General features: G+C 37.5%; 1 protein-coding gene across 4 annotated transcripts; it reads right to left on the reverse strand.

Annotated features, from left to right (window-relative positions):
• Positions 1-629: 629 nt before the first annotated feature.
• LOC132870920 (uncharacterized) lies at positions 630-15,045 on the reverse strand. Of its 4 annotated transcripts, none has more exons than XM_060904916.1 (5): positions 14,835-14,965; positions 14,681-14,700; positions 7,909-8,056; positions 6,088-6,264; positions 630-2,463 (listed from the first exon to the last, which is right to left on the reverse strand). In XM_060904916.1, exons 3-5 carry the CDS (start codon positions 7,924-7,926, stop codon positions 1,765-1,767), a joined length of 894 nt encoding a protein of 297 aa, XP_060760899.1. In that variant the 5' UTR covers positions 7,927-8,056; positions 14,681-14,700; positions 14,835-14,965; the 3' UTR covers positions 630-1,764. The 4 variants fall into 4 exon arrangements, 3 of the variants coding, with proteins under 3 accessions (XP_060760899.1, XP_060760901.1, XP_060760900.1); XR_009651232.1 differs by lacking the exon at positions 630-2,463 and adding an exon at positions 2,472-3,779; XM_060904918.1 differs by lacking the exons at positions 14,681-14,700; positions 14,835-14,965 and adding an exon at positions 14,976-15,045.
• Positions 15,046-15,477: the final 432 nt, after the last annotated feature.

Raw genomic sequence — 15,477 nt, forward strand, 5'->3', positions numbered from 1 at the left:
TTCAAAAATAAAGACCTATGAAATCAAGTCCTTCCTTACTGGAGAAATTGATCAATAAAGTCAAGTCAAAAGTTTTTCTGTTTTTGTGTATGATTTTAAGGTACATAAAGATAATGCAATTGAGCACACATACTATATACTGTAAAGTTTTAAACTCCAGCATTATATTATATTAATATATAAATTAAATGTTAAGCATGAGTCAATGACTTGACCTTATTATGCACTTGGAGCAAGATATACTAAGTATTAGTACTTTGTGGCAGAAGAACGTGAAAAGTATACTAAAGTATACGTTTTAGTATTAATGTACTTAGTCTTAGACTTTTATTTATACTTTTCAGTATAAGCCAAGTATACTTCACTATACTATTCTTAAGTATATAAAATATAGTTTATAAAAAGTCAACTTCAATTATACTTCTGCAGTTTTAGTAAAAAATAAGTATACTCATAGTACATTTGAATAAACTTCTTTTTGCTAAGGGAAGTTAGAATATCTTGAATATAGTTGAAATGATCTAGTATTTCCTATTAGAAGAAAACAAGACACCAACTCTGAGATTATTAAAACTAGTTCTAGATTGTAACCAACTTATTCCAAGATGTCTTGTCAAGTAAAATTCTGTCCATGCAGCAAGATAATTTCATGAGTATCAAGGAATTTTCTCCTCAAATTCAGTTTTCAGTTTTTTGCAGTGTTAGACGTCTTCCTGAGAAAGCACTTTCCCCATTTCAAATGCACCCTTAATGTAGCATCTAGTCTAAATAATCCAAAGAAAGAGAGACAAAGCAGTCCGCCATTGTTGTCATTGTGCTTGGTGTTAGCAGAGCTAGCACCTGGGAGCTGGCAGCTGAGTTAGCAGCTTAGAAAGCAGATGTATACAGTGACATAATGACATGGCTCTGTGGTCGCTCTTTAGGCTGTGGAAAAGCAAACCAGTTCTTAGAAGGTTTGCAAGTTGAACTAGTTCTGAACCAGCATGAGCAACAGCCCAGAACTAGCACCTGGTTTGCATTGGTGGAAAGGGGGTAAGAGATAGATGGGTCATAAGAGGGTGGTGAGATAAAAACTCTAAGGCTTGCAATCTTATCAACAAAGAAGTGGAGGAATTTTTCACAGGTTTCTTTGGAAACATCAAGACAAGCAGATTGGGGGAATGAAGAACAACATTAATGGTACTAAAAAGAACACAAAGTTTCGGACAATTATTTAAAGTAATATCAGAAAAATATTTTTGTCCTTTTGGCTGTGGCAATTTTCTGGTATCTGCAGCAGCTGTCCTTTAAAATCTCAAAAGACTCCAGCAATTTGTCTTTCCACTTGAGTTCAGTCATCCTACTGTTTCATTTGACAGTACGAGTGGTGTTATTCAACCATGTTTCAGCTTTGGAACACATGATCTTAAGGGGAGCAACAGTATCTAGGGTGTTTTAGCAAGTGGAATAAAATAGTGAGTCCGAGTGAGACTCAACCAAATTTTTAAAAGCAACAGACAACTGTGCAGCAGTGAAAATAGTAAATGTATTGCAAGAATAAACTGAAGCACATAGTTTAAAAGGTATTACTGGGGAGAGATCTCAAATAAAACAGGCATGTGGCCAGAGAAACTGTGTCACGTCTCAATGTTCGAAACAAACAGACCACATGATAAAATGAGATCCAACATGTACCTATGCACTTGTGTAGGACCTGACACAGGCTATACAAGATTAAAAGATCTGAGAACTTTGTGTTCATACAAAGTTTTATGTTTCCCAGAATCAAAATAACAAATGTAATAATTTATTTTTGAATTCATCACCCTTCCTTTGCACTGGTCTGTAGAACAGAATGTTCTGATTATTAATTTTAATGCCAACCTTGCCAAGCTCCTCTACCAAGCGGGCTTCTGTTAAACATTTGAGTTCTTTATAGTTTTCCTCTGTATGATTGTTAATTTGTGTGTTCTTTTGTATGTATTGATTATTGAAAAGTAGTTTGCTCAAGCATTCTGTCTCAGCACAGTTCCCATAGGGATGATACCTTTTATCTGGATGTGCATCTTTCAGATTAAACAGCTGCTTACAGTTTAAACATGGATATTTTTCTTCATAAACATTTTCTTTCCGGTCTCTAAAGTATGCCTGACATTTCACTGACTCTGGGAATGTTATACCATCACCAGGACCTTCTGGATAAAATGACATGACCGCATGGGACACATACTCATGCCACGTTTGAAGACAAGACAGGTCGATCAGAATTCTCTTTGCATTTTGTTTTCTGCAGGAAAGAGATGCCCCGTAGTACCGCTGTGGATCAGAATCTGAATAACACACACAGATCACTGTTGATTCCAGTGTGTAATATTCCTCATACTTGCTGCCTGGTTTGTGAAGAGGGTTTGGGAATCTGAGTTCCTTCAGCAGCTTCAGAAGCTCTTCTTTTATTTTATTTTCAGTGCTGTGAAGTATCTCCATCTAAATGACAACAACAATCAAAAGAATATACCTTCGCAACATTCAACATTAAAGATATTAAACATCTGTGATTAAAATTGAGTATTTAGGGTCTCATACATGTCACCTGCTGAGATAATCCAAGAGTTTTATTATATTAAAAGGACCAACATATTTAAAATACACATTACTTTTTAAAGGGTATGTTTGAGGAATTATGAAATATTCCTATGTACAAAAAACAAAGGCCAAAAACAAGGGATAAAACTAAAAGAATAAGAAATTTACCAGTCCAGTACTAATATAAGTTCCTTGTAATTGGCCTAATGGTTAGAGCAGCAGCTTTGGGACCAAAAGGTTGCTGGTTTGATTCCCTGGACCAACAGGAATGGCTGAAGTGCCCTTGAGCAAGGTACCTAACCACCAACTGCTCCCCAGGGTGCTCTGGGTACTGTATGTTGTACATTGCTCTGGATAAAAGTGTCTGCTAAATGCCTGTAATGTAATTAAAATGAATGCCTTTGTACAAGTTTTAAGTGACATATTTGTTCAGGTATTAATTATCACTTTATTCAGCTGGTAGTACTAATACCAGGCACCATGTCATGTTGTTGAAACCAGGTTGAGAGGAATTTTGCTTTATGACATGGTGCATTATCATGCTGGGAGTACCCGTTAAAAGAGGGTAAATTGTGGCAGTGAAGGAATGCACATGGTGAGGAACCATACTCAAATAGGCTGTGGCATTCAAAAGAAAACGGAGTAATGTTAATGGATCCAAACAGGGGCGCAGCTATTGGTGGGCCAGGCTGGGCCTTGGCCCATCCAATCAAATACCTTATTTTCTTTTTAAATAAACCTGAGATTCATCATGATTTAACACTCATTTTCATTTCATACAGTTGTAAAACAATGCAATAATCTATTACTTATTTCAACTGATGAAAATTTCTTTGTAAAGTAAATTATGTGTGACAAGTGTTATGATTGGCTTTTGAAATGGTGTTGCAGATACCAATTGAAATCTACCACAGTATGCATGCACCACATTGCTTGTTTTCCTGAAACAAACATGCTAATGTTTTTTGTAGCTTAAGAGTAGCTTGGTGACCAACAAAGTTAACACAGCAGTGTTTATATATACACACATACAATTGGAAGAGCTGGTGCCTGATGCCACTGCCAGCATTACATAATGGGGGAGGGGGACACCAAATGTGTGCCGCCGAACTTCAACAGATAGGCCTTCACCAACATCTGACACTCGAAGTAGCCCAGGGCCAGTGCCATGTGACCCATCAAAGCTAGAGACGATTCTCCCTGTGGTGCCACCAGACCTGTTTATAATCAACGGACCAGAGTCTCAACCAAGAATGACACGTCTTCCTGAAACTGTCATATCAAGAAAAGCACACTGCTTTTTACAAGTTGGTATAATAGCTTTAAGTGGCTTGAGTATAGCACATCAATGGATGCCATCTTTTGCAAAAATACTATAGATGTTTTCCTGGGGTTTTTACAGGATATTAATTCATGAGAGAATATAGAGAAGGAAGCACCTCAAAGAGGCTTGTTCTACACAGCAAGCCATATGCTCTTGCATTTAGTACACTGGCATCTTACAGAGAAAGCCATGCACCAGATAGCCACGGGACTGTGTGAAATCGAATTTGTGGCGGTGCAGTGGTTCACACTGTTGCCTCACAGCAAGAAGATTCTGGGTTTGAACCTCATGGCCAACAGGAGCCTTTCTGTGTGGAGTTTACATGTTCTCCCTGTGTCTGCGTGGGCTTCCTCCCACTTCAAAGACATGCAGATTAGATAAAAATTGCTGAATTTGTTGTACGCTACTCTAGATAACAGCGTCTGCTAAATGCCTGTGATGAGATGCTGGTAACATTGCATTTACTGGAAGAAACCATCAGCATGTGAAAGTGCTATTAGATATTATCATGAAGTATTCTAAAACAGGACATCAAAGGTGTGGTAAAACCTCATTTTTTGCTGAAGTCCATGTCAGGCTGTTGGATGTCTCTGCCTCATGGCGAAATAGTGATGTTAGTAAAGTTGGCTTTGAATTTTGTTGAAGTTGTGTCTGCAATGTTTATGGCTTGTAATGCATGTGATGTTTCTTATATTGTAAATTGATCATGTTTTATTTTTCCACAAGGGAGTTCACTGTTGTAGGCCTAGTATGCGGAGAAAAACAGTGTGCATCTCAGACTATTAGAGATCAGAGATGGCTTCGGTAGCTGAGAGAGAAACAGGTAATGTTAGGGTACCACTGTACACTGTGAAGCTGTTTTCATCTACATCTGCTTTGGTGTGCTGTTCAGATTCTGAATATACTAGTTTACAGTAACTGAACAGAGTGGATATGTTTGATTTTAGGGCTGCTGAGGGACATTAGCATGGCGACACAGCAGGCCAATGCATAGCAGAACACTAAGCTTGTAATGTACTGTAAATGCTGTTGAGCTATATTGAATTTTGTGGCCCAACCGATTTTGTTCAGGTTCGGCCACAATTACATTTCTGGTGAGGACACTGGACCCTGAGTGTGTCAAGAAAACATTCCCCACACCATTACACCACCTCCACCAGCCTTGAATATAGCCTTTTCCAGGGTTTGTAGGAGGTTCCCATTTAGATCACAAAATCTGGGGGAGGGAAGTATTTAAATGAATCATGCAATGTGATTTACTAAGGTCAATTTACTGCTAATTACATAGTGATTTAATGCTGAAAAAAGCAGGTCTTAATTTTGCGGAGATGTTGAGGGAACATGAGAGACAGGATGAGTGAGTGTGCAAGTGTCTGTCAGTGCAGAGATTGCGCACACAATAGTTTTTTTTTCCTTGCTCAAATAAATATTTTGTTAAATATAATTTGTGTCCTTGCAAAAGTCCCACTGTACACTCAGGAATGAGCGCATGGTAGAAACGAGAGAATTTTCTCATCTCATCTCATTATCTCTAGCCGCTTTATCCTGTCCTACAGGGTCGCAGGCAAGCTGGAGCCTATCCCAGCTGACCACGGGCAAAAGGCGGGGTACACCCTGGACAAGTCGCCAGGTCATCACAGGGCTGACACACAGACACAGACAACCATTCACACTCACACCTACGGTCAATTTAGAGTCACCAGTTAACCTAACCTGCATGTCTTTGGACTGTGGGGGAAACCGGAGCACCCGGAGGAAACCCACATGGACACGGGGAGAACATGCAAACTCCGCACAGAAAGGCCCTCGCCGGCCACGGGGCTCGAACCCGGACCTTCTTGCTGTGAGGCGACAGCGCTAACCACTACACCACCATGCCGCCCAGAATTTTCTCCACTTGTGTTAATTTATTTGGAATGCCAGAGGAAGACATTATCAGAACATATTGATTGCCAAGGCACATTGTTCTGTACCTGTTTGTGACCCTATGCTAATTTGCACTGCTCTTGGTAGATTGTGTTGGTCATTACTAAAATTAACTGACTGTGTTCATTAAATTTGCACATTGTTAGTAGATCACCTGCAGAATTGGCCACTCCCAATGGAAGTTTTTATTTATTTACGCATTTATTTATTTACACCCCCCCGCTTCATGTGAATTTGCTCTCCTTCGTAAAGATGGGCCTTGATCTTTGACTCACCATGTTTAGCAGAATAGAAAATGGAGTGCGTGTTGGCAAATGAGTTCTGTAGCTCTGGAAAGCCTCACAAAATAGCTCCTTGACAAGATCATATGTCTTATCAGTTTTGAAGAACTTCTTGGGAACCATCTTGCTTGAGTCATAAATGTGCCCCAAGAAGAAAATGCTATGAAGCATCTAAAACAAACAAATACATTCAGAAACTTTAGTTAAAACTGAAAAGATAATATCGTTAAATCTCAAACACCAAACTCTTCTCTCTTATACTATCAATTTAAATTTTCTGAAAAAAGTGCCGAACTTCTTAAAAACTCATTTTATAACCATTTATTATTATCCTTAAATCATGTACATCATCTATGATGCAATGAAATGAGCATTAACCCTTACATACTGTTTGGGTCAAATTTGACCCATTTTAACATTTGACAGCAATAAAAATACCCTAAATGTCATTTTTTTGGCCTGATATCGTATGACTTTTCCTAAAGTGATCCAAAATACACAAAACTGAAAATATTTTAAACTGGTATAATTTTACAGGGGGGTTACAATTTTTTGTACACTTAGGCTGTTCTGGGGCAAATTTGACCCATATTCATTTGAATGTCTTTTAAACTTCCCAGAGTGTGTTAAATCATGGTAAAGGGTGGGAGGGGAGGGACAGTACATGCCATGTTCTTGTATATCACTTATGGGACAGTTATGACAGTGTTCAAGGGGGGACTTGAACCTGTCTCGGGAACTTTACATGTTCCCACCATATTTTCTCACAGAAAATATGGTTTCCATAGGAACATGTACCTGTTAGTTTTTGAAGAGTCATGGGGAATCTCGAAACAGTGAAAAAAACAGTTGCACAGTGATCATACATAGTAAACATAGGAACAGAGGTCATATGAGGTCAGAGGGTGCCTTGAAACAGGCGTGAGATCTGCACTTGCACCAGAAATGTAACAAAATCTATAGACCTATATAAAGAGTTAATAAATGTTATAAATGTTATAAAGAGTTATAAATGTTTTTGCAAACTGTACTTTCAATAAAATATATTAACATCATTATGACTATTATGTTTTCATGTCTTAGGTAAAAAAGAATGTGTGAAAGATGTTTCTATCCAAAATCGGGTAGTGTAAATATATAAAAAATACACTCTCTCTGCTTTCTGAAACATTGATTAAGGATTAATCAACCATTTATTAATGTCAGATTGGTCATTTATATGTTTTAAAAAGATATGGAGCTCAAAATTGGGTGTGGACTCTTATTAGTAGGGTATTCTTTGCCTGGGTCAAAATTGACCCAGACCATACCATGAAAGCATGGAATATGAACAGTATGTAAGGGTTAAATATAAACCTATCATTTGAAGCAGCTGGCACTACTGTCATAGTCGCTGTGACAGAAAATTGGTCAACACCTTCTGACAAATCAAAGTTCAACAGCACTGAACATGTAAAACAGGAAGTTATCCTGTATATGCACTACAGTGTCAATTACGTACAGACAGTGTGCCAGTATGAATCAATGCAGAAATGATTGACCAGTAATGCTGATGTAGCAATAATTTTATGTCCAGTTATTTCCTCAGTATTTTCCCTATACCACAGAAATATTAATGTGCATAAAATTGATTAGGCTTGTATACCAGTCATACGAACATTAAAAAAAAAAAACTCATGTGTTTAAGAGTTTTGTGTAAATTAAATCTCTTAACATAAACCATTTAAAACAGATTCAGCATAATTTATAAATCTAATTATTTCTCTGCAGTTATTTCACCCTTGATGTATATATAATACACATTTTTCCACCTACCTCATCTATGCACCTCATGAGTCTGTCATCTCCTCAGTTTAGTGCGTCTCTTGTCATCATCAATGTGCGGATGATTAATGATGAAGCGCATGATATTAAGCTGCTTATATTACTTTCTTGACTTTTCACATACTTTTCACTGGGTTTCCTGGGGGGACATACACACCTTTTATTTACACATATATGCGCGCTAAGATTTGCTCAGGGTACCATAATATATAAATTAGTGCTGTCAAAAATGTCGCGTTATTAACGCGTTAATTTGACTCAATTTTAACGGCGATAATTTTTTTATCGCGAGATTAACGCTCTATGGCATGATGTAGGTTTTTCATAAGCTTTTGAAACTGCCAGGAACTTGGAACAGAGACTTTGCTTAGAAAACCGATAGCAGCTAGACTGTAATGCCACGCCCCGCACAGCCAGAGTCCTCTGCCCTCCTCCCCCAAAGAACCAGCGCGGGCAGGGCGCGCTAGTAGAGATGGGATTTATGGCTCTTTGATGGGATCCGCATCTTTGTGATCCGTTCTTTGAAAAGAGCCATTCAAAAGACTGGCTAATTTGGCTCTTTTTAAATATTTATTCAGTTTTAAGAAGACAGCGTCTAAAGAAGCCAGATCCCTCTGAACTGTAAACTCAATGCTATCCCAGAAATCCTTCCTGTAATATGCAAATTTGGCCGCCTCTGATTGGACAGCGCGACGCATCAACAGGCAGAAAGTGTAAAAGTACAAAATGTGTTAAGTGAGCTGAAACAGTAAAGATCAGATTCAATGCAATATTTATCAACGAACAACTTAATAATAGTGTACTTTATATTATAATCAAGCATGTCAAGCCTACCGTCACTGTGTAACCTATCTCTCTTTAGTTGTAGACTAACTCAAACAGTAGATCATTTCACTCATGGTTCTCTTGCTAGCCCCGCTCCGGTGCTTGGCTTAGGTTTCACTTTGCGGTGGCTGTGTCAAGACGTGTTATGCTTTGCAATAAAAAAAACATTGGTACAAAGCAAGCCCATTCACTTTTTTATGCTGATTAGAGAATTACAATGTTTTTTTATGTGACAAAAATGTGCGATTAAATTGCGATTAATCGCGAGTTAACTATGACTGTCACGACATTAATCGCGATTAAATATTTTAATCGCTTGACAGCACTAATATAAATGGATAATTTTAATTAAAGTAATGTGACACACAAGCATCTCTTATCATATACATTATGCATTTTCCAGAAGCAGTGAGTTGCAGAAAGCTGTAGTTCGTTTTACTTCAGATCTGAAAAGTCTCTTTCTGACCCACTAAGGCATACATTTTCATGTCACATCTGGCCAAGAGGTAATTTGTTGTAAATATAAAAGCCACTATATTACAGAAATCACTGATATTTATGAAATATAGAATTTAATATGCAGATATATTATTTTTACCTGGTGTTGCTAGTTGAACCATCCATCATGAAAACCTTGTCTGTATATTTATAACCCAAATGTCACATTTATTTTTTTGAAATTGTAGCTTTTCAAAGTAAAGCAGTAAAGCAGCATTTCAGTAAAATGTAGGTTTCATTTATATGAGGAAGTTCATTAAAAACAATGGAATGCAAGTTCTCCGGACAGCATTCGTCTCTTGATGTACAAAAAGTACATAAATGCAGCAAAACAATATTTCCGTAACATTTATGCCACGTCCGTCCACTTTGTTTTCCTTTGTTTTGTTCCTGATTTTTTTTAAATTTTGGATTTACTTCATTAATATTTGTACTTAAGGACACAACTAAATACAGTAGGTACAAGTTTCTTACTAATATTGTAATGGTGGTAATGCACAGTGGTGCTTGAAAGTTTGTGAACCCTTTAGAATTTTCTATATTTCTGCATAAATGACCTAAAACATCAGATTTGCACACAAGTCCTAAAAGTAGAAAAAGAGAACCCAGTTAAACAAATGAGACAAAAATATTATACTTGGTCATATTTGAGTAAAATGATCCAATATTACATATCTGTGAGTGGCAAAAGTATGTGAACCTTTGCTTTCAGTATCTGGTGTGACCCCCTTGTGCAGCAATAACTGCAACTAAACGTTTCCGGTAACTGTTGGTCAGTCCTGCACACCGGCTTGGAGGAATTTTAGCCCATTCCTCCATACAGAAAAGCTTAAACTCTTAGATGTTGGTGGGTTTCCTCACATGAACTGCTCGCTTCAGGTCCTTCCACAACATTTCGATTGGATTAAGGTCAGGACTTTGACTTGGCCATTCCAAAACATGAACTTTATTCTTCTTTAACCATTCTTTGGTAGAACGACTTGTGTGCTTAGGGTCGTTGTCTTGCTGCATGACCCACCTTCTCTTGAGATTCAGTTCATGGACAGATGTTCTGACATATTCCTTTAGAATTCACTGGTATAATTCAGAATTCATTGTTCCATCAATGATGGCAAGCCATCCTGGTCCAGGTGCAGCAAAACAGGCCCAAACCATGATACCACCACCACGTTTCACAGATGGGATAAGGTTCTTATGCTGGAATACAGCGGTTTCCTTTCTCCAAACATAACACTTCTCATTTAAACCAAAAAGTTCTATTTTGGTCTCACCCATCCACAAAACATTTTTTCCAATAGCCTTCTGGCTTGTCCATGTGATCTTTAGCAAAGTGCAGATGAGCAGCAATGTTCTTTTTGGAGAGCAGTGGCTTTCTCCTTGCAACCCTGCCATGCACACCATTGTTGTTCAGTGTTCTCCTGATGGTGGACTCATGAACATTAGCCAATGTGAGAGAGGCCTTCAGTTGCTTAGAAGTTACCCTGGGGTCCTTTGTGACCTCGCCGACTATTGCACGCCTTGCTCTTGGAGTGATCTTTGTTGGTCGACCACTCCTGGGGAGGGTAACAATGGTCTTGAATTTCCTCCATTTGTACACAATCTGTCTGACTGTGGATTGGTGGAGTCCAAACTCTTTAGAGATGGTTTTGTAACCTTTTCCAGCCTGATGAGCATCAACAATGATTTTCTGAGGTCCTCCGAAATCTTTTTTGTTCGTGCCATGATACACTTCAACAAATGTGTTGTGAAGATCAGACTTTGATAGATCCCTGTTCTTTAAATAAAACAGGGTGCCCACTCACACCTGATTGTCATTCCATTGATTGAAAACACCCGACTCTAATTTCACCTTCAAATTAACTGCTAATCCTAGAGGTTCACATACTTTTGCCACTCACAGATATGTAATATTGGATCATTTTACTCAAATATGACCAAGTATAATATTTTTGTCTCATTTGTTTAACTGGGTTCTCTTTTTCTACTTTTAGGACTTGTGTGCAAATCTGATGTTTTAGGTCATATTTATGCAGAAATATAGAAAATTCTAAAGGGTTCACAAACTTTCAAGCACCACTGTATTTGACATGTGAAATGGAATAATCATCCATTGTCATGTCCGTCCACCAATTTTTATAATTTCTTTCAATGTCTTTTATAGTTCAGTTGAAGATTTTCAAATAATTAAAATTAGTCAAATACAGTGCCTGTTCATAAAAAATGTCAACAATATTCTCAAACTATGGATTACATGTATTATGTAAATAGAATATTGAATTTGCTTTCTGCCAGTTTATAGTGATGGTGTTATTGTTGGTAAAAATTCAATAGAAATTAATAACTAAAAGAATTGTGTTAATGGTAAATTGATACATTAGTGTCTTTCAGGCCTGGGCCAAGACCAGCTAAATGTAGCAGTTTAGTTTATTGTAAGATGTTGGCAGATGAGAGTGTTTTTTGTGAGGGCAGGTGCGCAGATGTACAAATAAATCTCACAAACTGATGTGATGTGTGTATTGTTTTTTGTAAATATGACTTATGATGTATTATCAAGTGTTTGGTTCAACCTGTTCTTGTTTAAGGAAAGAAAATCACAATAATTGAAATACAAAATCGCAATATTTGGTAAAATCGAATCGCAATACTTGTTTAATCAGAATCGCAATTTAAATTGAATCGGGACCCAAAAATTGTTGGAGAATCGAATCAGCACAAAAGCATATCGGCCCAGCCCTAGTATCTTTTATCATTTCCATGCATGAAAGAGCAAATATGTGGTACTTTTACTATCTGATGGTTTAGTCAATTAATCTGTTACGTCCGTTCACCAATTTTAGGCCAATTAAAATATCTGTGTAAGGAAAAATGTCAATCATTGATAATTAGTAGAACACTGGTATACCATTCCTTATTATCTCTAATAAATCTTTTTGTTACAGAATGTGACTAAAGTCTAAATTATGGGAAAAATAGACGTAAAGTGGCTGAAAAGAAAGCAAGGTGGAGAATGAAAATAAAAACCGCCAAAAATGAATATCAAAGTATTAAAAGAAAAGACAGAGCAAGGAAACAAAAAGAACGTCAAAAGCAACTTACGAAATCACAGTTGGAGCAACGGAGAGAAAAAAGAGAATGCGGCAACAAAAGCATAGAAACTAACAAATGTGAAAAAAATCTTTCAAATAATATAAAAAAAAAAGTCTTCAAACCAATTTAGATGGCTCCCCAAATAGTTTCTTGTTATTATCCAATGATATAGCACAGAGCTCAATTTCATTCTAAATATTCTGTAAGCACCTCAATATAAAATGTACAAAGTTTTTCGTTGCATTCTTTTTGAACTGTAAGTTTGTGTGCTGATTTCTTTGATGAATTTATTGAATAAAGTCTTTCTACAGATATGATTGTATTCCAGTGTAAATATTTTAGCGATTTCTCACATTACTATACACCCTTCACGTGCATATTGCAATTTATACTATTTCCATTTAAGTATCTCTCTATTTTGTCACATCCATCCACCAACAAAATATAGATCATATGTGCTAAAATCACTGATATTTTCCAAAACGTTGAGGTCATGCTGTCTTGAAATTTATTATCTGTTTTGGAGAACATTAAACAATATTTTAAACATAGTTTGATGCATGTACAGTGGGGCAAAAAAGTATTTAGTCAGTCACCAATTGTGCAAGTTCTCCCACTTAGAAAGATGAGAGAGGCCTGTAATTTTCATCATAGGTACACTTCAACTATGAGAGACAGAATGAGAAAAAAAAATCCAGAAAATCACATTGTCTGATTTTTAAAGAATTTATTTTCAAATTATGGTGGAAAATAAGTATTTGGTCAATAACAAAAGTTCATCTCAATACTTTGTTATATACCCTTTGTTGGCAATGACAGAGGTCAAACATTTTCTGTAAGTCTTCACAAGGTTTTCACACACTGTTGCTGGTATTTTGGCCCATTCCTCCATGCAGATCTCCTCTAGAGCAGTGATGGTTTGGGGCTGTCGCTGGGCAACACGGACATTCAACTCCCTCCACAGATTTTCTATGGGGTTGAGATCTGGAGACTGGCTAGGCCACTCCAGGACCTTGAAATGCTTCTTACGAAGCCACTCCTTCGTTGCCCGGGCGGTGTGTTTGGGATCATTGTCATGCTGAAAGACCCAGCCACGTTTCATCTTCAGTGCCCTTGCTGATGGAAGGAGGTTTTCACTCAAAATCTCACGATACATGGCCCCATTCATTCTTTCCTTTACACGGATCAGTTGTCCTGGTCCCTTTGCAGAAAAACAGCCCCAAAGCATGATGTTTCCACCCCCATGCTTCACAGTAGGTATGGTGTTCTTTGGATGCAACTCAGCATTCTTTCTCCTCCAAACACGACAAGTTGAGTTTTTACCAAAAAGCTCTATTTTTGTTTCATCTGACCATATGACATTCTCCCAATCCTCTTCTGGATCATCCAAATGCTCTCTAGCAAACTTCAGACGGGCCTGGACATGTACTGGCTTAAGCAGGGGGACACGTCTGGCACTGCAGGATTTGAGTCCCTGGCGGCGTAGTGTGTTACTGATGGTAGCCTTTGTTACTTTGGTCCCAGCTCTCTGCAGGTCATTCACTAGGTCCCCCTGTGTGGTTCTGGGATTTTTGCTCACCGTTCTTGTGATCATTTTGACGCCATGGGGTGAGATCTTGCGTGGAGCCCCAGATCGAGGGAGATTATCAGTGGTCTTGTACGTCTTCCATTTTCTAATAATTGCTCCCACAGTTGATTTCTTCACACCAAGCTGCTTACCTATTGCAGATTCAGTCTTCCCAGCCTGGTGCAGGTCTACAATTTTGTTCCTGGTGTCCTTTGACAGCTCTTTGGTCTTGGCCATAGTGGAGTTTGGAGTGTGACTGTTTGAGGTTGTGGACAGGTGTCTTTTATACTGATAACGAGTTCAAACAGGTGCCATTAATACAGGTAACGAGTGGAGGACAGAGGAGCCTCTTAAAGAAGTTACAGGTCTGTGAGAGCCAGAAATCTTGCTTGTTTGTAGGTGACCAAATACTTATTTTACAGAGGAATTTACCAATTAATTCATTAAAAATCCTACAATGTGATTTCCTGGATTCTTTCCCCCCATTCTGTCTCTCATAGTTGAAGTGTACCTATGATGAAAATTACAGGCCTCTCTTATCTTTTTAAGTGGGAGAACTTGCACAATTGGTGGCTGACTAAATACTTTTTTGCCCCACTGTAAGTTGACTTATTTTCTTGTAAAACTGGCCATCAAATTGGTACCCAAAGCAAAATTTTAGCAGTCATATAGAACACACACACACTAATACAAAGTACTTTTTTGAATTTACAGTGATATATAAGAATCCCAAAATGATATTTAATAATCTTGATAATTCTGATTTAAAATAAAAACTTGACCTACCTCCTTGTTTTAGCTTTGCTCTGTTTTCATAAATTTAAAAAATAAAAATAAAACAAGCAATTAATTTCATTTGATAAGAACAGCAAGAACTGAACTTTAACTCCCTTAATGTAAAAAGAAAATGAAAAGAAAGGAGAAAAAAATAAACATTTACCAAGCTTGTGTTTCCAGGTTCCATTGTTCAAGAAGTAAATTCAAAAAACAGTCCAGAACGAGAACAGAAAAGACAGGTTGAGCAGTCTGACAGATCGTTCAATATGCTACAACACGCCCATGATACTCGATACCTACTCACCTGTGTGTTTCATTTATCAGGAAATGCTTCATAAAACTGACAAATAACTCCATATAGAGAGACTATGCATCTACGTCAAACCTCATGACGTGTGTATGGCAGCATGCTGAATAGCAAAATGAATGGAGTAGCTTCTGCCTCAGACAATGAAGCACATACATTTTAGTTTGTTTATGCAAATAGTTAATTTCTCTAAAACTTTGTTGCAGCGGGGGTGTAATATTACTGTACTTAGAAGTACGTAACTTGGGTTCTTCAACAAATGTGTTTAACAACAAACTGTCACACATCCAGCATGACTATTCTGCCTTTTTCATATCCACCAACTACAGTTAGGTCTATATATATTTGGACACTGACAAATTGTTTTTTTTTTAATCTGTTTACTGAAACATATTCAAGTTATAATTATATAATGGACATGGACAAAGTCCAGACTTTCAGCTTTCATTTGAGGGGATCCACATTAAAATTGGATGAAGGGTTTAGGAGTTTCAGCTCC

The sequence above is a fragment of the Neoarius graeffei genome, chromosome 22 (genome assembly GCF_027579695.1).
Source record: "Neoarius graeffei isolate fNeoGra1 chromosome 22, fNeoGra1.pri, whole genome shotgun sequence".
NCBI classification, from domain to species: Eukaryota; Metazoa; Chordata; class Actinopteri; order Siluriformes; family Ariidae; genus Neoarius; species Neoarius graeffei.

Coding starts and splice junctions, on each gene's coding strand:
- LOC132870920 (XM_060904918.1), bottom strand. Junction 2,464..6,087: donor TTTCTATTCTGCTAAACATG/GTGAGTCAAAGA, acceptor GTTGTCATTTAG/ATGGAGATACTTCACAGCAC.